This window comes from Penicillium rubens (assembly GCF_028828025.1).
Source record: "Penicillium rubens strain IBT 27055 chromosome Unknown utg000002l_segment0_segment0, whole genome shotgun sequence".
Taxonomy (NCBI): Eukaryota; Fungi; Ascomycota; class Eurotiomycetes; order Eurotiales; family Aspergillaceae; genus Penicillium; species Penicillium rubens.
This window is the reverse complement of record NW_026890600.1, coordinates 4,526,249-4,553,982: the sequence shown is the minus strand read 5'-3', so window position 1 is coordinate 4,553,982 and position 27,734 is coordinate 4,526,249. Positions and strand designations below refer to the sequence as shown.

The 27,734-nt window shown below is 49.6% G+C and overlaps 9 protein-coding genes across 9 annotated transcripts; 7 read left to right on the top strand and 2 right to left on the bottom strand.

The window, feature by feature from the left end:
• Positions 1-912: 912 nt before the first annotated feature.
• On the top strand, positions 913-1,793 carry N7525_004215 (uncharacterized protein; the record flags this gene model as incomplete). The annotated part of the gene is made up of 3 exons (XM_061212951.1): positions 913-1,189; positions 1,249-1,669; positions 1,720-1,793. Coding segments are annotated over exons 1-3 (729 nt in total), but the record flags the coding sequence as incomplete, so codon positions are not given.
• A 204-nt stretch (positions 1,794-1,997) lies between these two features.
• On the bottom strand, positions 1,998-3,011 carry N7525_004214 (uncharacterized protein; the record flags this gene model as incomplete). The annotated part of the gene is made up of 1 exon (XM_002566012.1): positions 1,998-3,011. The coding sequence occupies one exon, from the start codon at positions 3,009-3,011 to the stop codon at positions 1,998-2,000; it is 1,014 nt and encodes a 337-aa protein (XP_002566058.1).
• A 629-nt stretch (positions 3,012-3,640) lies between these two features.
• erdS (aspartyl-tRNA synthetase, cytoplasmic) lies at positions 3,641-6,544 on the top strand (the record flags this gene model as incomplete). Its single annotated transcript, XM_002566013.2, has 1 exon — positions 3,641-6,544. The coding sequence occupies one exon, from the start codon at positions 3,641-3,643 to the stop codon at positions 6,542-6,544; it is 2,904 nt and encodes a 967-aa protein (XP_002566059.1).
• Positions 6,545-7,219: 675 nt separating this feature from the next.
• N7525_004212 (uncharacterized protein) lies at positions 7,220-8,093 on the bottom strand (the record flags this gene model as incomplete). The annotated part of the gene is made up of 2 exons (XM_002566014.1): positions 7,220-7,684; positions 7,794-8,093. The coding sequence occupies 2 exons, from the start codon at positions 8,091-8,093 to the stop codon at positions 7,220-7,222; spliced, it is 765 nt and encodes a 254-aa protein (XP_002566060.1).
• A 782-nt stretch (positions 8,094-8,875) lies between these two features.
• Positions 8,876-10,656, top strand: N7525_004211 (tubulin alpha chain; the record flags this gene model as incomplete). Its single annotated transcript, XM_002566015.2, has 6 exons — positions 8,876-8,900; positions 8,986-9,026; positions 9,091-9,117; positions 9,230-9,305; positions 9,401-10,355; positions 10,428-10,656. The coding sequence occupies 6 exons, from the start codon at positions 8,876-8,878 to the stop codon at positions 10,654-10,656; spliced, it is 1,353 nt and encodes a 450-aa protein (XP_002566061.1).
• Positions 10,657-14,374: 3,718 nt separating this feature from the next.
• Positions 14,375-18,628, top strand: N7525_004210 (EF hand domain protein; the record flags this gene model as incomplete). The annotated part of the gene is made up of 6 exons (XM_002566017.2): positions 14,375-14,387; positions 14,555-14,712; positions 14,778-14,901; positions 14,961-15,146; positions 15,212-18,540; positions 18,599-18,628. 6 exons carry the CDS (start codon positions 14,375-14,377, stop codon positions 18,626-18,628), a joined length of 3,840 nt encoding a protein of 1,279 aa, XP_002566063.2.
• A 1,980-nt stretch (positions 18,629-20,608) lies between these two features.
• N7525_004209 (uncharacterized protein) lies at positions 20,609-21,217 on the top strand (the record flags this gene model as incomplete). Its single annotated transcript, XM_002566019.2, has 2 exons — positions 20,609-20,990; positions 21,075-21,217. The coding sequence occupies 2 exons, from the start codon at positions 20,609-20,611 to the stop codon at positions 21,215-21,217; spliced, it is 525 nt and encodes a 174-aa protein (XP_002566065.1).
• A 1,122-nt stretch (positions 21,218-22,339) lies between these two features.
• On the top strand, positions 22,340-24,301 carry gprI (putative cAMP receptor (Car4); the record flags this gene model as incomplete). The annotated part of the gene is made up of 5 exons (XM_061212950.1): positions 22,340-22,413; positions 22,486-22,687; positions 22,745-22,809; positions 22,864-23,291; positions 24,252-24,301. 5 exons carry the CDS (start codon positions 22,340-22,342, stop codon positions 24,299-24,301), a joined length of 819 nt encoding a protein of 272 aa, XP_061069971.1.
• Positions 24,302-25,404: 1,103 nt separating this feature from the next.
• On the top strand, positions 25,405-26,489 carry N7525_004207 (uncharacterized protein; the record flags this gene model as incomplete). The annotated part of the gene is made up of 2 exons (XM_002566021.2): positions 25,405-25,948; positions 26,026-26,489. The coding sequence occupies 2 exons, from the start codon at positions 25,405-25,407 to the stop codon at positions 26,487-26,489; spliced, it is 1,008 nt and encodes a 335-aa protein (XP_002566067.1).
• Positions 26,490-27,734: the final 1,245 nt, after the last annotated feature.

Genomic DNA, 27,734 nt, shown 5'->3' with positions numbered 1-27,734 from the left:
AACATATCACGCCACTTCTCTACATACCTAGGTACAAAATAGGTTGAACCTTGGAAATATTCTCAATTCTTCAAATTCTCTATATTCTGCTCGAGAGAGACCCTGACCGTCTATTTAATCCTAGAGCTTACTAATAATGTATGGTTTATGCCCAGGTGATCGACATAATAATACGGCCCGGTCCTTGAAAAGCCTATATCAGCTTATATGGACATACCAGCTTTTAGCATGCCGTAGTAGCCCTACATTTCTTGGATGAAAGCTAAAATATATTTATGACAGATGGTGTCCCTTCAAGTTCCTATTCCCGTTTGCGACGTTTTGCTGGATCTCTGTCGTAACACAGATGTGATTTCATTGCTCCTCGACCGAAGTCACTCCGCCTCGCACATCCAATTGTAAAATGTTTTCTTGGCTTTCACTCCCTCGCGCAGGCCGTTGGTGCTTCGTAAACCTTAGCTCAATGGGAACATAGCCAAGGTTTTCTCGTTCATTCTGAGAAGAGCCTCTGAAAAGCGATGGAAACACAGAACTTAGCGGCCGGCGCATCATAGGGAGGCATGCACAGATTATCCCCGTATTGCACTCAACGAGAGTCCAGATTAAGCGAGGAGAATGAAATCCCCTACATCCAAAACCTTGTTAGCAGTTGTTCTCTGATTCCTCTCTTTTTTTAGAGACTTTCAAGATACTCACAGCTCTGGTCTAAGCCAGTCGACATTTGAGATACTGCAACTGTACGGATTACACTAGTGACACAGACACTGCATGTATTCAAGATTATCACACATTAGACCGTTGGTCAATGGGAAGGCAAGAAGGATAAGACGATTTGTTATCAACTTGAGACAGTAGCCGGTCCTTGCCAAGTAATCTAAGACCCGGATGGCCAATAGCTTGTTGGTTTACTAGGCGAGAACAGGGTATTCCTAAATTGAATCACGGCAGAACGAATATGGCTGGGTTCTACAGGCTACAGAGTATGCCAGCCCCACTTGGCCCTTCAGGGGATGTCCTGCCATGCATGAGAAAGCAGAATGCGAGTGCCGTTCTCGCCGCCGCTAGTGCATTGAAGGTTCCGACTTCAAACCCTGCGAGGAAGGCACCGGCTTTCCAGCCAACTGTGGACGACGTGACTGTGTTTGAGAATCACATTCTTCTTTCGCAGCAGGGGAAATTCGCCCGCATTGTGAGTGGACTCTCCTAGACCTCGAACATACTCGATGGGTCTATGTAGCTGCTAACTAGCACCTTGCCCAAAAGCAGCCCTATTTGGTCGGACACAACGCCAATGAAGCGGGATTCTACAAGATCGCGACCTACGCCCAGGGATCGACATTGACAGCTAAGCAGTGGGATGACTTCAATATGCAAACGTTCTTCTGTCCATCCAATCTCGAAGCAGCACACCGGAGTCGCCGACATACACCAGTTTGGCGATTCCAATACAACGCAGACTTGGAGAATACCCGTCTTTACCCCACTAGTGGAGCATACCATGGGGTCAAGTTTAATATTATTTTTGGAGCATCTGCTGATACTACTGGGATTGCGGAGTCTGATGCCCAGCGCCAGCTGCAGGATCAGATGCGTTCGGCTTGGGGGTCATTCATTGCTGATCCCCAACCCGGATTGGAAGCCCTTGGATGGCCAATTTATAATCCTGAAGGTGATTTCACACGGGTCTGATGGAGATGATTTGTGTTAACATTCTTCCAGCTTCGACCCTTGTTGAAATCGGTCTGGATAATCATTCCAGCGTGTCTTTCGTGGACACGAGGAACTCCGCTCAGCGGTGTGCAGATTTGCTAGCGCATTATACTACTAGAAAGACGGCTACATCTACGCTATATGCATACAATATGATCAGGCTGATAAAGTGACAGTGAAGTAATCATATAAAAGCAACGCTATGAATGCCAGTGGTTCGAACGCCAAAGTCAAGTCCCCTAGTGCTGAGAAGCTAAGAATAATACATGGAAAGTCAAGAAAACCAATCACCGGTCGAAGATAGCCTTCATATCAGCACAGGCATCGCGGTATAAGATGTCCACGCTGTTTTGGTCCCGCCACGGATTGGGTGACTTATCCCACGCATGTCGGGCTTTCTCGATTAGCATGGCACGCGGGCGTTTACCGAGGTTTTCTAAGCGGCGAACGAAGGATTGGCCCTCCTTCATCAACATATCCCACTCGCAGATAAATAAAAACACGTCGCGGGGAAGAGCTTCAGCCAGGACACGGTCAGATGCGTGGATGGGAGAGGCGTAGGGGGAGACACGATCTTCCAAATTAGGAAGATAGGCCTCATCAAAGAGGGTAGTGAAAAATGCAGGGAGGGTCTTGTCCGGCATCAGACTCATAGCACGACGGTGGTCGCGAGATTCCTCGAAGTCGAGAATCGGGTACCAAGCAAAGAGAGCAACAATGTTGAGATCGCTGACCTGGTTGAGAAGATTTTGTGTAGATTCGGCCCGACCCAGGTGTTCCTTCACTTCCGTGGATACTCTACCACGCAGTCGCAAGGGCACCGTGACAGCCAGGTTGCCGCCTGCCGAGAACCCGCTCAACGCCACGCGGCTCACATCTAACCCCAGTTCGCCAGCATGTCTTGCTAGGTACAGTAGTGCCTCGACTCCGTCGTCTACTGCCGCGGGGAACGGGTTTTCGGGGGCTCGTCGGTACGCGACGCTCACCATTACAGCCCCGACAGTGTCGAGCACTGTTTTCGCCCAGCGAGAATCATCCGTAGCGGCACCAAGTGTGAAACCGCCTCCGTGGAAGTTGACGGCGACGGGGAAGCGATGGCCTAGCCTTCGTTGTTCGTGATAATTTGGCGGACAGTAAAAGTGGAGTACGACGGGATGGCAATGGTCGTCGGAAGTGACGGTACGGGTGAATAACGGTCGGGGTGGACGGGGAGGGCCGATCTCATGTATGAACATGCCGATGCGCATCAGGAACCGCCAAAAAATGGCCTGCACATAGAGCCACCAACGAGACGAGGCCATGTTGCTGCGTTGCTGCGGTGTGAAGTAACGTTCCTACTGGCCAGACATGTGCTTCGGATGGACCCGGAAGGCGACGATGATAGGACGGGGTGATAGGACGGGGTGATAGGACGGGGTGATAGGACGGGGTGATAGGACGGGGGTAAAACCGTAAGACCAGGTGAAATATTTGAGATTGAGGGAAGTACGAAGAATATGGTCAGAGGAAGGGGAATAAGAAACGAGAGACAAGAGAGACAAATCGGAGTAATGAAAATAAAGTACGTGATCACCGAAGTAATGGGTTCAAGTTCTCTCCAGGGCTCCATACCAAGAAAATCAGGGTTTCTTGGTTGCGGATGATGTCATCACACCTCCTACATCTTGATACTTCCAAGGTCAACACCTGGGCAGAGGTTTACATTCCATATTTATTTTGATTTCACTAGATTCTTTTAATTCCACTCTATTCAACATACATTCAAGTCTAATTATCCAGGGCAATTCCTGTTTTGTTGTCGGATTCTTTACCTTCCAGGGAAGGTTTGAACCATTGGAAATCAATCGCCCGTTCCGGCCCCCCCACCTCTGCCTTCATATACAAACTCCTTCCCACCTTCTCTTTCTCTCTCCCTCATAGAACTTACACCATGTCGATCAAACGTGCCCTCTCCAAGGCCATTAGAGGACACTTGGGAGGTGAGGATGACTCCTCTGGTTCAAACATTCGCTCTGCCTTGCCATCCAAAGCTCGTACCGCCCAATCTCGGTCCGGTTCCCCCACCGCATCCCCTCGTCGCAGCATCCTCGGCAACTTCCTACGTGACAAGAGTGAGTATGTGTCTTCGTCTGAAGATGTCTCCGACGACTCCTCTACCGGTGGCTTGAGCAAAAATCAACAAAAGCGGTTGGTGCGTCAGCACCGTCGAAGCGAGCGCAGTCGTCTCAGCGAGGAGATGTTCTCCGAGAGCGACCACCGCCGCAAGGAAGAGGAGATTGCCAAAGCCGCAGCTGAGGAGACCGCAGAGATGAAAGCTCGGTATGGCGAGCTTCCCTTAATGCAGTCTGCCACTCGAACAAAAGAATTGCGGACTCGGATCGATGACATAACTCTTGCCATGGAGGGACAGGAAGTGTTTTTCAGCGCAAGACTACACGTTATCCGTCGACTGAGTGCCAAACTAGTGTTCCTGGTATTCCGCCAGCAGCTAGCTACGTTCCAGGGTGTGTTGCATGAGCGGGAGGGGATATCGTCTATCGCCATGATCCAGTGGGTGGAGCACCTCCGGGTTGGCTCATTTGTCATGGTCCGCGGCACTATACAAAAACCTGAGGTTCCAGTTTTGGGCTGCTCGATCCATGATGTCGAGCTGGTCATTGACTCGGTTCACCTCCAGGTTCGCCGCGAGGAACCTGTCCCCTTCAGCGTCTACGAGGCAGAGATTCGGACCAACGAAGAAGAAAGGGCCGAGGGCCGCCGCAACCATATCCCTGACCGGACACGTTTGGCCAACCGGATCCTCGACCTTCGCACATCTACCTCGCAATCCATCTTCCGTATTCAAGCCGCAACATGTAATCTGTTCCGCGCTGCCCTTGACGATCGCGAATTTGTCGAAATTCATACTCCGAAGCTGCAAGGTGCCGCTACCGAGTCTGGAGCGAGTGTCTTCCAGGTCAACTATTTCGGCCGCCCTGCATTCCTCGCTCAGTCTCCTCAATTGGCGAAGCAGATGGCTATCGCTGCTGATTTCGGTCGCGTCTACGAGATTGGTGCTGTTTTCCGTGCCGAAAACTCCAATACTCACCGTCATCTTACAGAATATACTGGGTTGGATCTTGAGATGGCTATTGAGGAGCACTACCACGAGATGCTTGAGACCCTTGATGCCGTGATTAAGAATATCCTCAAGGGTCTCTACACCAAACACCGCCGTGAGGTTGAGCTCGTCAAATGCCAGTTTCCCTCTGAAGATGTCGTATGGCTGGAAAAGACACCGATTATCCGTTTTACCGACGGTATCAAGATGCTGAATGATTCGGGCTGGTTGAATGAAGACGGCGAGCAGCTACCTCTAGACGAGGACCTAGGTACCCGTGACGAGATTCGCCTGGGTGAGCTTGTCAAGGAGCAATATGGCACCGATTATTATGTCCTTGACAAATTCCCTCGCAGTGCACGTCCCTTCTATACGATGCCTGACGCCGAAGACGACAAGTATACGAATTCATTTGACATGTTTATCCGTGGCCAAGAGATTGTCTCGGGTGGGCAACGTATCCACGATGTCCACATGCTCGAGGAAAACATGCGTCGTGTGGGCATCAACCCGGATGATATGGAGGAGTATCTCGAGGGGTTCCGCTGGGGTGCTCCGCCCCATGCTGGCGCCGGAGTTGGCCTGGAACGTATCGTGATGCTTATCCTTAAGCTGGGCAACATCCGGTTGACGTCAATGTTCCCTCGCGACCCCAAGAGTTTGCCAGCAAAGCCTGTTTCTGAACAGCTCCGGCACCCAGAATCATCGACCATTGAACCGCCGTGGCACCGTGAGCACAAGGCTCGGGCAGCTTCGGACCCCAGTGAGCTGCAGCCTCTTGAACATCTGGTCGCTAACTACGGCGATGCCACATCAACCTCCTGGTTTGACGACCGCTTCAAGATCTGGCGTGACATGGCCACTGGTGCAGCAGTCGCCTACGTGCCTAGCTCCTCCAACTTTGCAATCATTCCCGGTAACCCGGCCTGCGACCCCAAGCAGTACGCACGCACAATCACGCTATTCTTGCAGTGGCTACGCCGCGAAACCAAGTTCAAGCCCGTGTGGATCCTCTGCTCGCCTGAGGTTGAGACCATCCTTGGCGAGCGACTAGGCTGGCGCAGTTTGTCCTGTATAGCCGAAGAGCGCGTCGACCCGTCGCGCAACCAAGCCGCTTCCGACGGCGAGATTGCACGTAAGCTGCGCCGCGCCGAAAGTGAGGGCATTAAGCTGGTCTCTATGAACCAAGGCGAAATGGTACCGGACGATATCCGCAAGAAGATTGACGAGCGTATCAGCGACTGGCTGTCTAACCGCAAGGGCACGCAAGTGCACCTCTCCCAGATCCGTCCATGGTGTGATTCCAAGCACCGTTGGTACTTCTATGCTCTGGACAAGAACGGCGTCGTCTGTGCATTTGTTGCTTTGGCTATGCTGTCTCCTTCCCACGGTATGCAAGTCAAATACAGCTTTGATTTCCCCGGCGCACCCAACGGTGTTATCGAATACATTGTCACGCATGCAATCCAGACCGCCGCCAAGAGCGGCGTCAAGGGCCTCACATTTGGCGCTGGCGCCACTTCCCAGCTCACCGCTGGCCACAACATGCACGGAACCAAGGTCAAGATGCTGGAGCACACCTACGAAGCCCTTGCTAAACAGTTCCATCTTGTACGCAAGAGTGAATTCCGTGCTAAGCTCGGCGCCACCGAGGACCCGCTGTACATCTCCTACCCGACCCATGGCCTGGGCTCCAAGGGTATCCGCGCGGTCCTGAACTTCTTTGAAGATTAAGATTATGATTATGCTACATCATTTGTATTAATGGCTGAGCCATTTACGGAGCTACGATTTAACGGGAGATTTGTGTGATATTGTCATTTGATCTAGATGGCAAGGTGTGGGCTTATCTTGAATAGACTGGCATACATGCCAATCAGATTCCGGGAGACGCATAGAGAGAGGAAAGAGAAGAGGGGGTCGGTTGACCCTAACGTTGGTTGCGGCGTTAGCCTTTGGTATTCTTTTTTACTTTTGACTCTTATCCCCGTTGCCTCTGTTCACTGCCCATGCCTTTGCTTTTGTTAAGAATTCCCCATCGCCATCGTTCATCCTGTACCCAGCACACCCCCTATGTACTCGATATTGCGGCTTCGGCATTTAATCGTTCTTGTTGCCCTATCTGGATTTTGCTTTTCTTTTTTCATTTCTGTCATTCGACCCTTTCCGCGCCTATAGTTCAAAGCTGGCTACACAACCTTGAACTTGTAACTAATGATTATGTACATATCCATGTTATAGAACTTCTGTATGAGCCATATAGTTAAATGAACCCAACTGTCCACTCTTCGTGACTGTTGCCATTCCCTCGTTATTGGACTTCGATTTCAATGGTCTTCTTTGTTTAGCTCATACTTAGTTCAATCGTACATTTCCAACCAGAAAAAAGGAAAAGCCCCCGCACCAACCTCATTTCTTCTTCATCTCCTCCAAAACACTCTGTCTCCGAGCATCATCCACAGCTCTTCCAACCTCCTTCACAGCCCACCTACCAATCACCAGTGCAAGAACAGCAACAAGTACAATCCACCCAGCAGTCGGCACCAACGAGCGCGGGAAAACATTAAACAAGAATGGATCAAGAATCAAGTCCACCGCCACGGGTGGGACATTCCGCATCAATGCCTGATCGGTACTGAAGTAATCTGCTGCGGCGTGCACATGCAGAAACAGGACCGAGTCACTGGTCGGCGCGGGGTCGAGCGGATCTTTGCTACTGCGTGGATTGCCCCGGCGCGGGATAGAATTTGCTTGGAGTTTTGGGTCTAGTGTTGCGAGTCGGGCTGATGTGTACATGCTCAGGGAAGACAGGAGGTTTTTGTCTTCTATTGTTTTGGAGAGCGTGTACGTGTTCAGGGTGAATGTTGTTGGTTGCTAGGGGTTTGTTAGTTATATTATGCCTGGCAACTGATATAACACATCTTATAAAGAAATAGAGATAGAAGGGGGAGGGGATTGGAGAGGAATTGGTGGGTGGTCTTACTGTTGCTAGCCAGCACACTCGTACTTCATACCGCTGGCCCGGGTTCAGGTTTTCAAGGAAGAACCACGAGTCAGTGCCGTCGGGGGCCTCGGTCGTTGGAAACGAGGCATTGAGACGAGTGCGCACAATGGGCCTCTGTGGTGAAAGACGCTCCAGACCTAGATCGTCGAGGTCTGGCTCCTCGGAAGGAACGGTTGCTGGTGCTGGTGCTAGGAAGATCGTTTTTTCCACGTTTGCTTGCGCCACTGCTGTGAAAAGCGGGAGCATGAGTCCCAGAGTGGGAATAAGCTTGATATGCATGATGAGAGACTTGATGTACTGCTGTGCAATATAGGGGACTTTTTTAGGTGGACGAGATGATGTTTTAGTGATGTCTTATTCTCGGCTCATGTCGAGACTTGAGCAGGTTTTCACAATGATAGTACTGGATGTCAATTAGCATTCAAATGTTGAAAATGCAATACTGGAGGTATATACAGTACCGAGATGTGTGTCTTACATGTAGTACTTTGACTATAATATGGCCGAATGGTGGTTCGAGGTGGTTCCCCCCGAGTGGATCCGACCTGACCGAGTATTGAGATAGCTCCAACACCGCTGCCACACCACACACCTTCGAGGAATTGAGCTCAACACTCGACAGAACTTGGTGATTTTTGCAAATTCAAATTTTCCAAACTATTCTCAGCTTGAAATATGTTCTTAATACTGCTATATTACCAGGTACTAATGGTGCCATCACGTGGAATCACGAGACCACTACGAGGCGGTCAGTAACCGCTGCTCCTCACCGGGAAGGAACCAATCAGATCCCTCGACGCGACCCAACGAACGGATCAACAACGAAGTTCCCCCCTGTACAGCACAGACGGCTCCTCCTCCACAACATTTCTGGTCGACTTTGTTTTCCCTTCCATCTTCTCGTCCATTCCTCCATTCTTCAGGTAAGGCTATCCCCCGCCCCCTTCCATCGTGCATTTCCCGTGAACCTAACTGAGAGTTTCAGACCGCCGCGTTTGTTGTTTGGGTTCCATATTCCCCTCCTGATTTTTTAGCCTGAAAAAACATCGACTCGATTCACAATGAGAGAGATTATCAGTTTGAACGGTATGTCAACATCGTCCATCAATTCTGCTCGTCAGAATTGATATATTCTCTTCAATGAACGCGCTGACATGATCGTTCCCTACAGTCGGCCAGGCCGGTTGCCAGATCGCCAACTCCTGCTGGGAGGTAACTATCCACTCCCCAATTGAGGGACAAGTCTTCGGTAAACTGACAGCTTCGTTTTTTCTAGCTGTACTGTCTGGAGCACGGTATTCAGGTATGTTGAAATTCCAATCAAACTCGTGGTGAACGCCCAATCTTGACTCGGGCACCCGTACCCCCTATTTTCTTGCCGGAAGGTAAACACCCGCGACTAACACCCATAATAGCCCGATGGATACCTCACTGAGGAGCGCAAGAAGGCCGACCCCGACCACGGATTCAGCACTTTCTTCTCTGAGACTGGTATGAAAAATAATTTTTTTTTTCAATGTTCCCCCGCCTTGATGTGCAAATTCCAAAGCATGGCTCCCTAACATTCTTTCTCCCCCACTTCACAGGCCAGGGCAAGTACGTTCCCCGTACTATCTACGCCGATCTCGAGCCCAATGTCGTCGACGAGGTCCGTACCGGTACCTACCGTTCGCTCTTCCACCCTGAACAGATGATCACCGGTAAGGAGGATGCTTCCAACAACTACGCCCGTGGTCACTACACCGTGGGTAAGGAGATGATCGATGAGGTCCTCGACCGTGTGCGTCGTGTTGCCGATGCTTGTGCTGGTCTTCAAGGTTTCTTGGTCTTCCACTCCTTCGGTGGTGGTACCGGTTCCGGTTTCGGTGCTCTCCTGATGGAGCGTCTGTCCGTCGACTACGGCAAGAAGTCCAAGCTGGAGTTCTGTGTCTACCCTGCTCCCCAGAACGCTACCGCCGTTGTTGAGCCCTACAACTCCATCCTCACCACTCACACCACCCTGGAGCACTCCGACTGCTCCTTCATGGTCGACAACGAGGCTATCTACGACATCTGCCGCCGCAACCTCGGCATTGAGCGTCCCAGCTATGAGAACCTGAACCGCCTGATCGCCCAGGTTGTCTCCTCTATCACTGCTTCCCTGCGTTTCGACGGTTCCCTCAACGTCGACCTCAACGAGTTCCAGACCAACTTGGTGCCGTACCCCCGTATCCACTTCCCTCTGGTCGCCTACTCTCCCATCATCTCCGCCGACAAGGCCGCCCACGAGGCTCACTCTGTCACCGAGATTACCTCCAACTGCTTCGAGCCCAACAACCAGATGGTCAAGTGTGACCCCCGCAACGGCAAGTACATGGCCACCTGTCTGCTCTACCGCGGTGATGTCGTTCCCAAGGACGCCCACGGTGCTGTCGCCACTCTCAAGACCAAGCGCACCATCCAGTTCGTCGACTGGTGCCCTACTGGCTTCAAGCTCGGTATCTGCTACCAGCCTCCCCAGCAGGTCCCCAACGGCGATCTCGCCAACCTCAGCCGTGCTGTGTAAGTTCCCCGTTCTGATTCTTTCGGGTCTTTGGACCTAGTTGCAACTTTAATACTAATATTATAATATAGCTGCATGCTGTCCAACACCACCGCCATCGCCGAGGCCTGGTCCGCTCTCGACCACAAGTTCGATCTCATGTACTCCAAGCGTGCCTTCGTTCACTGGTACGTTGGTGAGGGTATGGAGGAGGGTGAGTTCTCTGAGGCTCGTGAGGATCTCGCTGCTCTGGAGCGTGATTACGAGGAGGTCGCCTCCGACTCCATCGAGGGTGATGAGGAGCTGGAGCCCGAGTACTAGATTAGCCATGTCTTGTGACCGGTCTTTGGGACTCTTGGTTGTTTCACTTCTACGGGTTGGCTTGGGGACCAACGTGAGTCTAGAGGTTCGGTCTTCGAGCGTCCATCGGGCTTCTTGCAAATAGAAGGGAACATAAGTTTTGCTGCCAATGATTTTCTGGCTTTGTTGTTCGATATATCTTTAATATCCCTGAAGCAGCGATGAAATTTCCCCTCATTCCATCCACTTTCGGGTTTCTACATACGTATGCCATTGTTATTACTCTCTGAAGTTCTTTCCTTGGGTCTCGTAATGTGTGCACATCGTAAGTAACTGGGTTGGTTCTCGATGTGTGTCCTCCCACGGTCAGTGGTTGAAGAAACGTCTTGGGCAGTGGGGTTGAGCAACATCATGCAGCATACATCTAGGAGCGAAATCCCGAGACGAGAGGAAGTGTATCGTCATGTATTGCATTGAGCACTTTTCGGGGTTTCAGGGCGTACCAATCTGGGGTAAGTGAGATCGCGAGCCCTACAATTTCCTACATAGACGCACGTTATCTTCCTTGTACGTCCATTACTCCCAAATTGAAACCCCAAAAATCTAGTCGAAGATATGGAGAATGGGCTGAAAAGAGCAAGGCGCAGAAAAGACACATGACAGATCACACCCTCGCATAAGTAGAAGCTATCTGGCAGCACTCTAATGCGCTCAATACCAAATACCAAATTATATTTCATGTGTTAAAGGAAGAAAACAATGTGTTGTGGTGCTCCTACGTTTTTTGGTCATTAGAGTGCCCACAATAGGTTGAGTGGACAATCGAAGCGCACCGATAGGCATATAGAAAGTGATAGAAGCCAACAGCTCCCAAGAACAGTAAGGCAGATACCACATATAGGTTAAATGGTGTTGTAAAGTAGAAACACTTACATACTAACAGATGTCAAACCAGATAACCGGACAGGTCTGGATGACTGACCCGTACGAGAACGCTTCATTCTCCTTTATTTCGATGCCTATTACGGATGAGGTATCATCTTATCTCAGCATTCAGCGTCGTCAAATAATGTACCTAGGTAAATTTATGTATGACGTTGAACATATTCAGCTGTCACGTCCTCACCACATATTGCATTGCAATGGACCCGATGGAATAAAAAGACCATTCGTTGTTCCATGGTACTATTACCAAAGCATCTGCATCTTCAGTTCCAACTTTGCCTACAACGCCTACACCGAGGTCATTGTCTGATTTTTGTCCGACTTTCATAGCTCCACCAGACGGCGATATATCGACGATAATGGCGATTGTATCGGGAGGGGGCGAGGTCTGATATACTACTTCAGTTGTAGGGCCAGGAACAAGCGCGCATGCACTGCATTGGAGCTAGACATAAGTTAGGACTTTCAGCGGCATCCCAGATTGTGATTCTTTAGGAAAACTTGCCTCATTCTTGCAAAGATCTAGAAGTTCATCTTTTGTCGAAGCTCGTGGGGCTTTTATTTTTCGGAACATATCTCAGGACTACACGTTGGGTTACCTCGTCAGCCTTATTATGGAAACTAGACGTAGAGTATCGTAACAAATCCCAAGATAATAACGGAGATAAAATCAAGGTCTCACCTTGCACCAAGCGAGATACTGTACTGTAGTCGTGGACAAAAAGTGGGGTGTTTTCGCAATCGCAGCGCGGACGATGAGAGACCGATGAACAGATATAGCACACACAGTTTAGTGGTATTCGAGGGGAAGAGGGTTAACTCTGAAACATATAGAGATCTCGTCTTAAAACATCAAGCCCTTCTTGTCATGACGCATTCTTTCCGTTTGGGAAATGTTGCACCATATGTTGGGCAGCGAACAGAGAACTCGAGTCCCAAAAGTCACGCGGCCTAATTCTGGCAGGGGCCCGGAGCTTTTGCTTAAAACGTCAAAAAAAGAATAATGGTCTAAGTATGCATGAATAGGTCAAGCACAAATTACTCCCCTTTTCCTTGCAACAATTAATATGTAAGGCTTAATTGCTATCGGGAATTTGACTGTTTTTCTCATGGGCCCACTACTGAATCAAACCGCATCCTTCGAACTAGTTGCATGGCCGTCTCCTAAATCTGTGCGTAGTCAGATTCTTTTATCGAATTGCTATGTCTAGAATGGAAGAGGATCACCAATACCCCGCTGACCTACAAGCCCCTACTACTCGGATGGCAAAGACTGGTGATCAATATGAGCTACAGCTCAATCCGTTCTAAGTATACATTGACTTCATGCAATCTGCAGCGCATGGGGCCTGCCTCGCCTTTCCCTGTCCTAAGAACGAAGATATCGAATAGTCGCATTGGCATTGTGATTGAAGAGGGACAGGGGTAGTTATAAAGGTATAAATGGGAGTGGTAACAGCCCTCTTCTGATACCATTCAACTATGTACGACTATCGCATTGCCGACCATTTTTTACATGCAATGAACACCGTCAGGGGCAGCTCCAACCACAGTCCTTCCAGATGTCTGTTGTAGACATCCTCTTCCCCGGCTTCAGTGTGGCATCTGCCTCCGCACAACAGCTGCTTGCCGGTCACATGGACTATACTCGACTTTTTTGTACTTTGGGAACGGTTATCCTGTCCACTCGCTATGCTACCCTTTATATGGGACCTAGTAAGAAGTTACTTTAGTAAGTAATGCCCCACTCTGTTAAGAGACCATTCTAACGGGTTGAAGCTTCAACGCTTCATGTCTCTTACTATGACGACGATGCTGCTTGACTGGATAGCCTCCCAACCTTTTCTCCACAATGCGCACTCGTTGATAGCTCGTGTAAGGTCTCCATAAAGAACGAGCATCCAAAATCAAGGAAATAAAATTTGTTTGACTTTTTCTCCATGGGATGGGTCGTAATCTTTCTGGTACAATGGATGCCTGCTCATCCTCCACTATGTGGTTAAGGACAACCGAGAGGATGTTTGCATCTACTTTATTAGTCGTTATCCAAAAATTCTCGAAGAGCTCGTTGAAGAGTGTCGAGGAAATTATCTCCGAAATATTGACAAAAGGATCACTGTCTTCGAGAACCGAGAAGGGGACTGGAAGAAGACCAGGTTGAGACCGATACGGCCTATATCGACAGTCATCATGGACAAGCAAATCCAGAATGAGGACTTGAAAGATATGAAGGACTTTCTGAATGCAGGCGCACAGAAGTGGTATGCTGAACGGGTCCTTATATTCTACGGAGTATATGTAATGTCTATAGTTAGTTAACTATAGTTCCGGCTTTGATGTTGACGAGATTCGGAAAGCATCTCAATAACAACCGATTTCATTAGATCAACTGGAATAAGAACAATTATATTAATTGGTAAATTCCAAGCCTTATCAACATCTTTCAATTGTTCTTTGTATGTATTTAGTGTCCTCCCCCTTTTAGGGCGAGACAACGTGTTGGAATGGGCGCTAGACCGACTGACCGCCTTGAGAACCCCAGGAACCTTCCCTACGACATCGACTCCAGCCACTTTCTATCACCATTCCTCTTGATCTTTATTTTCCTCTTTGGAGCTCGAGATCTATTATATCTCGTGTCCCCACTGTCCCTGTCAAATACTGCGCTCGCCCATGCTTGTCGCATATTCAGACTAAGCTGACAGCACCCCGTGTCTCCAACTTGTCCCTCAAGGCCCCCAACATTGTGAACTCATTGGAAGGCGGGGAGTTAAGCTCCTCCTAGGACGCAGCAATGGCTGATACCAGTGAGTGATACTTAATACACCTTGTCAGACCCAAAATGAACTACAGGAGAGCTTCGGCGCACTTAAGGAGAAGGCCCGCCGACCTCCGTCATCACCACCCCCTCCCTTTCATACACCCGCATTGTCTATGCGCAACACAGCGGAGCTGACGGATCTCAATCTTCCAGCACAACGACACCCGAACCTTAACCTCACTCCTGAGGAAAAGCGCGTTTTCTTCCAGCTTTTCCAGGCTGCTGATACCACCAACCTCGGCGTCATCACTGGCGAAATCGCCGTTCCATTCTTTGAGAAGACTCACCTATCCCCCGATACTCTCGGCCTGGTATGTGGATATCATGGGTGTTGGGTCGCAACAATGGGAGCCATGGCTAATTATCGGTGGTGTAGATATGGCAAATTGCGGATAAAGAGAACAGGGGTCTCCTGACCCCGTCTGGCTTCGGTATTGTTCTGCGATTAATTGGACATGCCCAAGCTGGCCGTGCACCCTCCGATGAGCTGGCTCTGCAATGTGAGTGGTGTTTCCTATAGAGAAATGGAACTCATGCTGATCCCGCATCCTCTTCATAGCTGGCCCTCTGCCTCGTTTTGACGGAATTGTGGTGGATACGACGGCAAGCGTCCCGGAATCGGGTACCAAAAGCCCTCCACCTGGACCGGGTGGCCCTATCCGTGTTCCTCCACTTCAGCCGGATGACGCCAGCAAATTCGTCTCGCTGTTCGAGAAGTCGGACATCAAGAATGGGATGATCTCAGGTACGTAGCTCTTTACTGCCGGGAAACTGCCACCGCATCTAACACGTTTACCGTTTGATCTCTAGGTGAAACCGCAAAACAGATCTTTGAACGCGCCCGCCTCCCAAATGAGGTTCTGGGTCGTATCTGGTTTTTGTCTGACACCAAGCAACGAGGTGCCTTGGATGCCACCGAGTTTACCATTGCCATGCATCTCCTGACCTCATATAAATCTGGCGCCCTGCGTGGAATTCCAGCGACCCTCCCACCTGGTTTGTACGATGCGGCAGCTCGAAGGGGATCGGCCGCACGTACGTCTTTTGGGTCGAGACCCGATGTGCCCCCAATCCCGGCCATTCCCCAACAATTTACTGGCCCCCAGCGAACTGCAAGCCCTATGAACCAACCCAATCGCTCGCCTTTTGTAGGCTCTCTTTCCGCCCAGGCCACCGGGGGAGATTGGTTGATTACGCCACAAGAGAAGGCTCAGTTCGATAGCATCTTTGAGACTGTTGATACAGCCAAGTTGGGACTAATTACTGGAGACCAAGCTGTCACTTTCTTCATGAAGGCCCAGCTTCCTGAAGAAACGCTTGCTCAGATCTGGGACCTTGCTGATATCGACGCCGACGGCCAGCTAAGCCGGGATGAATTTGCTGTGGCTATGTACTTGGTGAGAATGCAGCGTAGCGGCAAGGAGCCGCTGCCACAGGTGGTTCCGCCCGCACTCATCCCGCCCAGCATGCGCGGCCAAGCGCCTGCACCAATGGCAGCCCCCACACCTGCCCCGGCACCCGCACCCGCACCCGCAGTGAGGACAGCTGCCGATGATTTGTTCGGCCTCGATTCGCCCGCGCCGCCATTCGCCCAGCCTCAGATGCCCCAATCTACCGGAGGCTCCAATAGTGCTTTCCAAACTCCAGGCTCGCCTTCCTCTAGGGCATCCCCTCAGACTGCATCACACACCTTCAAGCCTTTTGTTCCGACTTCAACATTTGGCCAGAGCTTGCAGCCACAGATCACTGGTGCATCAGCCGGAACCCCGGCAGCAGTTCGCTCCCCACCGCCTCCGTCGGATGATCTCCTTGGCGACAATGATCCCGAAGAATCTAACAAGTTGACCAATGAGACCACTGAGCTCGCGAACTTGTCCAACCAAATTGGTTCTCTGGCCAAGGAAATGCACACTGTGCAGGAGAAGAGGACCTCTGCTGAACAAGACATTTCACAAACTTCGCAGCAGAAGCGTGACTTTGAGGCCCGTCTTGCCCAAGCACGTTCAATGTACGAGCAAGAGGTCACCAATTTCAAGGCACTTGAGGAGCGCCTTAAGTCATCCAAGGCAGAGACGCAGAAGCTGCAGCAGCAATATGCATTGCTGGACGGCAGCCGCCAAGATCTGCAAAACCAATATACGCAAGTTTCGACAGCCTTGGCTACCGATGAGCAGGAGAACGCCAGCCTGAAGGAGAAGATCCGTCAGGCCAATGCCGAAGTTGCTCAGCTTAAGCCAGCACTCGAGAAGGCACGATCTAGTGCGCGCCAACAGAAGGGTCTTGTTGCCATCAACAAAAAGCAATTGGCTACCGTCGAAGGCGAACGGGACAAGCTCCAGGGTGAAATTGATGGTCTGGCTAGTCAGACCCCACAGTACTCCGAGGAGTCTGCGACACCGGCCGCCAGCGTGCCCGAGGTCGTAAGCCCTGCTGCCTCAACGGCAAGCCAAAACACGAATCCGTTCTTCCGTCGAACGGGTAGCTCGAGTGAACAGGCACGGTCCCCCGATGTCTCAAATGATCAGCAAAGGGCATTTGACAGCCTCTTCGGACAGTCATTCGCAGCTTCCCCTGCTGCCGGGTCACCACCCACTTCGTTCCGCTCCGAGTCACCACAAGTCGCGGTAACCTCTCCTGGTACTTCAGCTGTTACAACCCCATCGGTCTCACCTCCACCTGGCTCTTTGCCTGGCGCATTCCCTGCGGGGCCCTTCTCTGAGCCCCCGCCTGCGAGCCAGTCCCGACAGCTCACCCCGAACTTCCTGCAGTTCAACGATAACCAGTCCGTGACTTCGTCTACTATGGTCTCGCCTCCCGCTAGTCGATTCGGCGGCCCTGAAACCTCTGGATTCGGCACGCCTTCTCAGGCGGCTACCAGTGACTATGGACCTCAATCAGTGGCAGAATCTAGCGACTACAGCCGTGCAGCACCATCAACTCTTGAGGGTACCCCCGCACGATCTCCGTTTGAGGAGGAAGGCCAAGACACCTCGGCTAAGTTCCCTGAGGTCCCAGCCACAACTACTCAGCAGCCCGAACCGGCGACATCCTCTATCGCCAATGATAGCCAGGTCGAAGCCAATAAGGACCTAAGCTTTGATGAGCTGTTTGGCAGCAAGGCACACAAACGGTCAGAATCCCAGCAAGGTAACGACTTCGAGGAGGCGTTTGCTTCTATGAAGCATGTAACTGGAACTGAGCAGACAAATGGAGCTGCATTAGCCCGTCCATCCGAATTCCCCCCGATCCAAGAGTTACACCATGATGATGACGAAGATGAGAGCTCTGACGACGAGGGTCCTCTGGGATTCGATGACAATTTCACGCCTCCCGCGCCAAACGCCAAAAAGGAGACTCAGCAGGATTCCATTGACGCTGCTCAATTGGCTGCTTTCCCTGTCCCGGGAACCTCAAACAAACCCCCATCTCCCGGGGCACTACAGAGCCCTCCAGAGTATGAGGCACCTAAAGAAGATAACGTTCATCTCCCCCCTCAATTTAATGGTCTTTTGCCCGACCGCGCCGATCCCACCGTGGCACCGGACGCGCCTCATTCAGTGGAGCACACCACTGGTGCGCCAGTCGTAAGCAATGAGACCCAACGAGACTCTATCTCGGATGCTGCTATCCCGTCCGGTGGAGCGAAGGTGGGAGGACCGGACTTTGAGGCAGCCTTCGCGGGAATGAACCTTGCACCCGCAGTCGAAGCAGATGACGATGAGGATGATGAGCCACAGAGCCAGGAAGCCAAAAATACCACCGACTTTGATTTCTCTTTCGACACCCCATCCCAGAAGCAGCAGGCTGTCTCCGGTGCCGATGTTGACCAATCCAGCTCCTCTCAGTTCTTCGCTTTCGACAACAACGTCCATGCATCCGCCGCTCCGCCTGTCGGATCACCCAAGGAGGGAGAATCCAAGCCTTCTGCGCATGAATGGGACGCGCTCTTCGCGCCTCTTGACAACACCAAGCCGCACAGCGACGAAGACTCGAAAGGAGAGAAATGCAAGGAGCCCGGATGGGCTCTGAACAACGACTCTGGCGAAGATGACCTGATCCTGCAGCGGTTGACGGGCATGGGCTTCACACGTGATGAGTCCTTGGATGCCTTAGAGAAGTATGACTACAACCTTGACAAAGTAGGTTCCCTTTCGAGTTCAGCTTTGCATGTTTTGCAAGATACTAACTAAAGACCAGGCTGCGGACCACTTAACTTCAAAGACTTGATTATGACACCTTCCCTTTCTCACTGCACATATCTCCTACATACTCTTTCCTTTTGCGCCTATGTCTCATTCCTTGATGGAAGCCCTGGGCATGATGACCAATCTATAAGTGGCCTCCTCTGCATCGACGTTCCCACCCGTTTGTCCAGCGCTGTGTATATCGTTTCCCTTCATTTCCTTTCCTTATGTTGCACATTGGTATCCCATGGAACCGACTCCTTTGCCCACAATGGTATTGGCCCGGAACCAGGGATTTTGGTGTCTTGTCTCTCTGTGTAGTTTACAATAATCCATAATCGAGTTAACATATTTTGATCTCTTTGTAGCTACGAAACATACGGAGTGCTCCGTTCCTCGTATCGGATTCCCTCCTCTTGGCTCCTTCCTTTTTGAGTGCTCAGGTCTTGCCGCTTTTACTCCAATCCGTCCCTCGCCAACGCGGTTAAAAGCCGGGGACAACCACTCAAGTCGTGTTCATCAAACTCTTTATCGCCTTACTCCGTACATCTCCCTATTTCGATACGGAGTACGGAGTAAAACTCCCATTATTGGCATCTTTGCTTGTCGACTCCCAACTTTCTCTTTGACATCTCAATCAACTGCATCCCAGGGCCGTCCTAAACCCCCTGCACCAACGAAGACATTGCAAAATTACAACGCCAGCCCAAACTCAAACACGAAGACCTCCTCCGTACGGAGTACAGAGTGATAACTAGTAGGTTGCACCCTGTCTAGGGAGAGGGAGTAAATCAAAAGTCTGTGGTGCGAGTGGCTCCATCTCAATTACTCCGTACTCCGTATACCATTTATAGATGTGGACTACACTGCTTCGGCTTGATCCCCTGTGAAATACTCCGCTCGACTACGCCTGTACCGAGCTTATACCATTCACGATCCACTCTTAAATCGACTCTCGCCATAGGTTTGACAACGTTGTCGTTGTTTCCTCGTTTGTTTATTCCATCTCGTTGGCTTGGTTCTATAGGATAAGGACCTCATTGGCTATTCTTCAACCTGTATTTGACCACATTGACCTGTTAAGCGACAAGTCGTCAACCAACCGACCGGCTACCTTAGTACTGTCGGTAACTGGAAATCAAGCGTAACTTATAAGTTTATATCCGAGTTTGCTAAGTCACTTCAAGACTGGACCTCGGGAGTATAGAACATGGACGAGCGGTTTTATGGAGTGAGGAATTTGGCATTTCCTACGAGTCCATGCCAGCATGGCTGAGAAATCCGTGGCTTCTACTTTTTTTCTCTTTAGGATATTTGACTTTTGCCAACCTGGCGAAGGTGTCATGACAACGCACTGTTTCAAAGTCCCATGCCTTTTTCCGACTTCAAACCACGTCAAACGAAAGAAAGCTGAGGTATCGACAACGAACATCCGTTGACTACATATGGACAAAGATCTCCACAAGCTCGTATCGAAAAAAAGAACAACGGCGGCTCTGTACGAGGCTGAGCGGAGCGGAAAATTGCGATCGGCAGGGTCGTGGGAAACGAATCAACCCTTGGCACAAGATCTACGGCCATTCGATCTATTTCTGTGCTAACGGGGCTCCAAGATCATCTTCAATCATCTTAAGTCATCTTAATCTGTATCCGTGCACTTCTCGTATTAAACTATAAAACCCTGCGCCAAGCTCACCACGTCCCGTATATTCAATTCCCATCTCGTGTTTTTTGACGATCACGACAGCTTATTGGTTACCATGGACTTTGGCACTTATTTTTCGTAGGTAATGTGTGGATGATGCGGAATATGTTTCATTGCCAAAGCAGAGCCCCTATTGAGTGGGAATGGAAACGAGGTGAGCCAGGTGAGCCCCTATATAGTCTGCCTCCAAGCCGCGAGGACGTCAAGTTCTGTAAACCACTCGCTCCTTTATCTTCTCTCTCTGCAAGACTTTATACCACAGCCTCCACGGCCACCGCTTTAATACTCTTATTCATATATACCCCCTCCTGCATCATCATGCGTTTCTCCTCCCTCGCTGTCCTGTCTCTGGCCTCCGCCGCCGTCGCCGCCGACCTCAAGACCTGGAACGACGTCGTCGGTGACGTGCCCTCCTGCATCAAGACCTGTCTCGACACCTTCTACAGCTCCGCCGGTCTCGAAGACAAGTGCGGTAGCCCTGATTCCGCTGATGTTACTTGCGTCTGTGGCATGAGCGGTTCCGCTTCCGACTACCAGGACGATGCCACCAAGCTGAGCTCTTGTATCCAAGACAAGTGTGAAACCAGCGAGCTCGCCGACGCTGTGAGCTCGCTCAAGGGCTTTATGGAGCGCTTCCAGAGCCTCGAGGGCGAGTGCGAAGGTAGCTCTAGCTCCAGCTCCAGCTCCGGCTCTAAGAAGGGTACGTTGCTCTCGAATCTCTAGTTTCTTCCAGTCATTTATGGGAAATATGGGAACCTACGAATACTAACTGTGAACTGTACAGGCTCCTCCGACTCTGAGTCTGAGTCTGAGACTAGCTCCGAGTCTGAGTCTGACTCCGAGTCCAACGGTGCCGGCTCCCTGGTCCCCGGATTCAACGCCATGATCGCCTCTGGTGCTCTCCTTTTGGTCGGCGCTGCCCTCTAAGTTCATTCTATATTGTTTCAACGTTGTGGACTCGAGATCGTACATAATCTAATTCATCGATCATTTAATGCAACTTCGATCGTGCATAATAAATCCCTCATAAAAGTGCGCAGTAGAGAACAGAAAGTCAATGGATCAAGCTATAGAACCAAATATAATATCCAGAGCACAGAATGCTGGAGTTCACCACCGTCACTCTATATTCAGTGGACATTGCAGTAGAAATTGTGGGTATGGAACGGTTAATGAGATGAGTTCGATCGAAAAGCGTTCGGGGATCTTCGCGGGTCCCGATCCGACGAAAAAAGGGGAAACAGTCACACATTTCGGCATCAGCCGACACGATTCTGGTTTCTAATTCAATATATGTGCGATAACAGTGGCACAGCCTCTGTCGATATCAGCTAAAATAAGATTTGATGATCTGAGCGAATATATTCTTAGGGCTCTATGCGTTTATTGTGCGCACTACTGCGAACTATTGCGAACTACTCAAGGTAGACACCCAGACTCGCGGTAAGAGCGTCTGATTAAATCCAGGCACATTTTAGACCATTGGCTCATTTATATGGCGCAACATTGCTCGATCCTTGTATAATACGACTATGATTGGCTGATATGAGCTATCACATTGTTCTAGACATACAACTTCGTCATTATCCAGAGCGATGAGCCTGTTTAGGACCAGAAGCTCCTGGAATAGCGTAATTCTGCTATATAGATTTTGCATATGACAGTTAATCCTCTGACACCCAATATAATTCATCGATTCACTCGCTGGGAGCCTCGCTGCAAGACTTTAATATGCAAAATCACGTCATTCGGGCCAAAGAATACTCATCGACACAACGTGATATCGCTAACTTTATCTTTTGTCCTAATTTACTCAAATAGACGGGAGTTGGCAATTCTTGTATCTATCTCGTTATGGTCTGAGCTATGTCTCACTCTCCTGAGGAGCTCAAGGGGATCGCCATTGCAGGGCGAGTCTCTTCAGTTCTCTCTATTCTAGGCTCATTCACGATAATCGGCGCCTTTTCTCTTTCTCGGCACTTCCGGAGTCCTATACATCGTATAATATTCTTCAATTCCTTCTATAATCTCTTCGACTCTGTCGCTACCATGATATCCACTAGTGGACCCGCAGCTGGAGATACTTCATCGTTATGTCAATTCCAAGGCTTTGCTCTTCAAATGTATGTTATTGGTATTGGATATTGCCAAAGCGATGTTGTCCGCAATGTAGAGCTAACAAGGGGAAAAAATAGGTTCCCAGTAGCTGACGTGCTCTGGACATTCGCAATGGCCTTGGATACATACTTGGTTGTCTTCCATCATTTTGATACCCAATCTTTACGCAAGCTTGAACTCAAATATATCGGTGTTATTTCTACCCTCTCGTTTATCCCTGCCTTTGTCTTCCTCTTCATCCGTGGCCGTGAGAAAGGTCCTATATATGGTGACGAGACTGTGAGTATTCTTGATCGTCTTAAAACTGATGCCTATAGGCTAACTAACCTCCTATAGATATGGTGCTCAATAGCCCGCAGTTGGATGATCCTCCGAATAATATTCTACTATGCGCCCGTATGGTACGTATACTGTATTCGCCTGCTCAACTACCCCTTCTAATAGTTACACAACAGGCTGATAATAGTCATCGTCCTGATACTATATTGTCTCATCGGTATCGAGATAACCCGAGTCCGCGACGAGTTCAAACTAAGCGATGACGACCATATCGCTCTGACTTCTGGCAATTCCGCCAGCAGTGTCACGACCGTCGAAGCAAATTCCAGGAGAAAACCAGGTTTCACCCCAGAATCTACTATAACAAGCAATACCACGGAACAAGATATCGAACAAGATACCATACAGCGTCCATACCCACCTGGAAGGGCCCCGACAACTTATCAAACTCCGCAGCAGAGACGTGTCTCGCTGAGACAATACGTGATCATGCCATCGCTTTTCTTTCTTGCGATGTTAGCAACGTGGATTGCACCTACCATTAACCGTATCTCGGAATTCGTGCATCGTAAGCATGGAACACACTCGCTTCTGCTTGCTGTGAGTACGTTGGGGTCTCTGCGTGGGTTTTGGAATGGGGTTATTTTCATAACTATCGGGATGAAAGGGTGGAAGAGGCGAGCTTCGGAGAGGAGAATGGCTCTTAGGCAGGTAAGATGGTCTTTTTCTATGTTACAATCACCACGATGGAGTATCTGCTGACTTCACTGTAATTATAGGTTAGAAATGGTCGCGGGTGACGTGAATCCCATCCTTCGTTCTACATGTTCAAAATGATACCCTGGTTATTTTATAAAATAGAATTCTGTGCTAGTATATAACTCGTTTTGTTTGATCAATTGGAAGCTTGGGACAGACTATCATGGCTACCATGATAGTTGATCTGTGCTCACTCATTTTCGTGTTCTCATGTCTAGAGAGAGCCGAATGGGTGGAAGCATTCCATGCGTCAATTAATGAGTTGAAGGATAGTGAGCTTCATGTTGTGCATAATCGAGGCAAGTTACCACCCTTCTGACCAAGCGCCAAATTGAACTATTTCATATGCTATAAGACTGGCTTGAAGACCTGAAACCTCCAGGTCACAGCCCTCAAGCTACCATCCCACGAAAACGGGCTCAGCCATACAGCCATACACAGGGCACTACTGCTAATGAAAACTTCTATCCATCTCAATCCTCACGCAGTGGAGACAGGCCTCTCGGCACCAGTTACTCCTGTATTAGACTAAAAGACCCACGCCCAGATATATGTGTCGGTTTGTCAGATGGGAGTTTAGTCAATGACTTCGAGCCAGGATGGGCCGCACCGCCGCTCGCAGCCTTTTGTTAGACTAGCAAGATATCGCTAGCCCCATTAGCCATCCACATGTCACTCCCTTAGGCCTTCGCTTCCCCTTTCTCATAGTAGAAGCATAGTCCGGTGCAACTGGCGGAAATATCTACCAGACACAAAACCAAGGTTGGCGGCTCATCAGGTCTTTGGATTCTTCATAATCTTTTAGAGCTGAAATACATGTTGAATTTGGACTCGGAAAGCCAGAAAGTTCTGTAACCAGTGATGGCTCAATACAGACCTCCTTGTCTGATAATTCATCACACATGGTGCTTTCTGTTACTACGAAGGGCCCAATTCACCAACTGTGGCTTAATTTCCAAAGGCCTAGCGAAGGGACTTCAATATGGTATGCATTGGGTCTTCTGAGGTATTCTTTTCAGGACGCTTTTATTAGACTGCCACAGATATCCACCCCCGCCCCGGCCCTAGTGGTGTTGCGTGTAGCTAGACGGGTAAGAGATTTATCTATAAAAGGAGTAAAGTTACGTAGAATATTAGTAGTTGGGAACCGGATGTTAGTTTTGGACTTTAATTGTCAATTGACTTTCCCCCGGAAACTCTGAAAATTCCCAGGCAACTTAATTTCCCCTGTCTATCCACAACCACACATACCCTATAAATATAGTAGAATTATATGTGCTCGGCTAAACAGACAACCTGTTCTTTACTCTGTTGCCTAGTCGGGTGAAGCATAGTAACTAATACCAGTTAGGGAAATGGAAGGAGAACACAGCCAATCAGCGTGCATATTCTATGTCCCCACTAATTAAGCTTTTGTAGCCGGTCATGCAAAGCTTGGCTCGAGGCTTAACTAATGTTTTTCCATTCATTTCGCGTTTTAAGTCTCCCATTGTTTGAGACAGAAAACCTGGGCCTTTTCCATTTAGTCCCTCAGCTACCAATAATGTACAGAATTTATTTCGATATAAGACAAAAGAATTAGTTGCCAAGGCCAGATCCAGTGAACATGGTGTAACTTCATATACTCCGTGTGGAGTCTACCGTAGAGTTAGTGAAACATTAAGTTCCTAGGTTGACAACTCGTGGCGGTTTTATGTAGGCGGTGCAGCTTTTATGGGGTTTGTGGGGTCTACTATCTACAGACGGGGCTAAGCCTGTTACCCTACCCCCGGAGCCTCGCTGCAACTCCTTCCTAATTATCTTTCACACCTTTCCCACCGCAGTTGACAGCCTCACGCGTGCTTCGAATAACGCGTATCGCAAGCTTCCCTTTTCATTCTTTGTTTCTAAGCACCATCTTTTGTCTTTATCACTTCCTGACTTCATTCTAAATTCACTCACTTGTCAAATACGCAACGATGGAGCTCAGCACACGACACCCTCGTCCAATACCTCTGGGTATGAAAGAACTCGGTCCAATCTCTGACTTGGCCCCATTTTCAGCCTTGATCATTTCTATTGTACTGGTCATATTTTTCATTGCTCGATTCTACATCCTTGAAGGGTTTCTCATTCGCCGTCTGTATGGCCCCATCTATACGAATATGAGCGAGCTAAACCGCCGTGGCTTCGTGAATCACCACATTGCCGGTGTCACCAAGTTAATCATTCTGATTGTTGCCGCATACCCGTTTGTCAGTGTCGCTTTCTGCAAAGGGCCGTCATTCAACACGCCCTTCGTCAAAGGCTCAATGGTGACACTGGGAGACATCCTGATTATTGTGGCGCAAATGCTGATTGGCATATACATTTTTGAGCTGATCTACCGGGTGAAGTTGTCCCCCGTGGCCGTGATGCACCACATAGGGACCATTTTCATTGGCCAAGCGGCCATAGCGATTAGTCTGCGCCCATTACGCGAACCTGATGCCTATATCGAGTTTGTCCTTTGTACTGTCTGGGGTAAGAATATTATGCTCTGGCCTGCAGCAAAAGGGGAAAAGAAAAAGAAAAAGAAAACTAATAAAATTGGAGCATAGGTGCCTTCGATACTGTGTTCGAGTTGTTCCCCCACGTCGCTATAATTCTCTACCGTATCTTTCCCAGCCGGCACCACCTCCTCAGCAGAATCTTCCTCGTCTCCTGTTTTACAACCGCATTGGGGACGGCCACCGAGACGGTTGTGACAATGTGGCTGTTTGGAAGTACATGGGACCGGTGGCGTCTTGCCTTCAAGGTTGTCACGCCGCTCCTGCACATAGCGTTCTCTGCAGCCCAGATACACGGCACTCTTGTCTTCTGGCGGATGTACCGCCGACAGAAGCGCTTCGAGAGGGAGGCTGACGAAGAAGCCAAGGACATCTATGTCGGGGGAGAGGGCTCGATGAATGGTTTTCAACCTCAAAGCCAGAGGGGGCGGATTGCGGAGGGAGAGGGTAATTGTGGCTTGCCCACTGTGGAATCGGGGGTCCGGCTTGCTGATGCTGCCGAGAAGGCAGGTTAGTGGCTTTGTATGTGTGGAGTATTTAGGACAGCGAGCATACTCATGTACTAGTATTTATTTCACCCTTTTCCAAAGTGAGACTATAAATCTTGCCCTGTTTCGTGTAAATTATTCGAATTCAGGTTGAAGAGCGAGTGAAAGAGCGAGGTATTTGTAGGCTTATACAGTGTAGATCTTGAAGATGTATTCATATGGAGAGGGAGACTCTTGTGGCCCTAACTCCGATGTGGACGGGAAGGGACAGTACATTTAGTAGCCAAGACCAAACGACCACGATTCTGACCATTCCCATCAAGACATTTAGAACACAACCGCCCACTTGGAAATATGAGTAGGCCTTTGCGGCAACAGACAGAAAGTGAATTGGTTGTAGTATCTCTCTCAACGAATAGTCACTGCTGGTCGTTAACAAGTTCTTCATGGTGTAAGTCGCATACCTATATGTCTGGAGTTGGCTTTGCAGAGCTCAGAATTCCATCTGAATATCAGTAACCACAGCTAGCTTGCAGGCTGACATACTGAATAGAGATGGTCTTCACCTTAGCAGGTCCTTTAGGGCAAGGTGCGAATGTTCTGGGAAAGTTGCAATACTGCAACCTCCGAGAGTTCAGGCACTTAGCCCACGCATAGTCCGTGCACTCCAGGCTTCTAGGGCAGTTGTGCTTCAGCCTGTGCGTCCATTTATGGGGACATGCATTATGTACATGGAGGTAAACGGGCGTAGTTTGGCGAGACTGCATGCCGGTTATAAAGGCATAGGTCTTCCATGTGCGGAGAAGAAATCGAGTTACATTCGCATGAAAGCATCTTGCAAAGAAGGCTGAATCGGATTTTGATTCAAGTCTCGCAAATGTACGCGGTTGCCTGGTATACTCGCGTCAATGTCCTCGTCCGATCCACGCGTCTATTGACGCGACAATTGATGCGCGACAATTGATGCGCGTACACGCGTCGCCCTCGCGACTCGCGTTGCCTAGCAAGGCGGTGATGAATACACGATTGTCCAAGGTGCCGAAGTTTTCAAAGATGATTGTCCAGTCTTTCTTCGGTCGAGGTATTCGGGTACCACAATAACCAGTCCAAAATTGATACTGTATCCAAAGGCTCTTTTAGCAAAGGATATACAATAGCAGGAGAGGATTCAAGATAATCTGGTAAAAATTAAGGTCTGTTAATCACAGTTCAGCGTCCGATAATAATAGAACGAGACGGGCAGGACCAAGTGGTCGCCCCGTGAAACAAGAC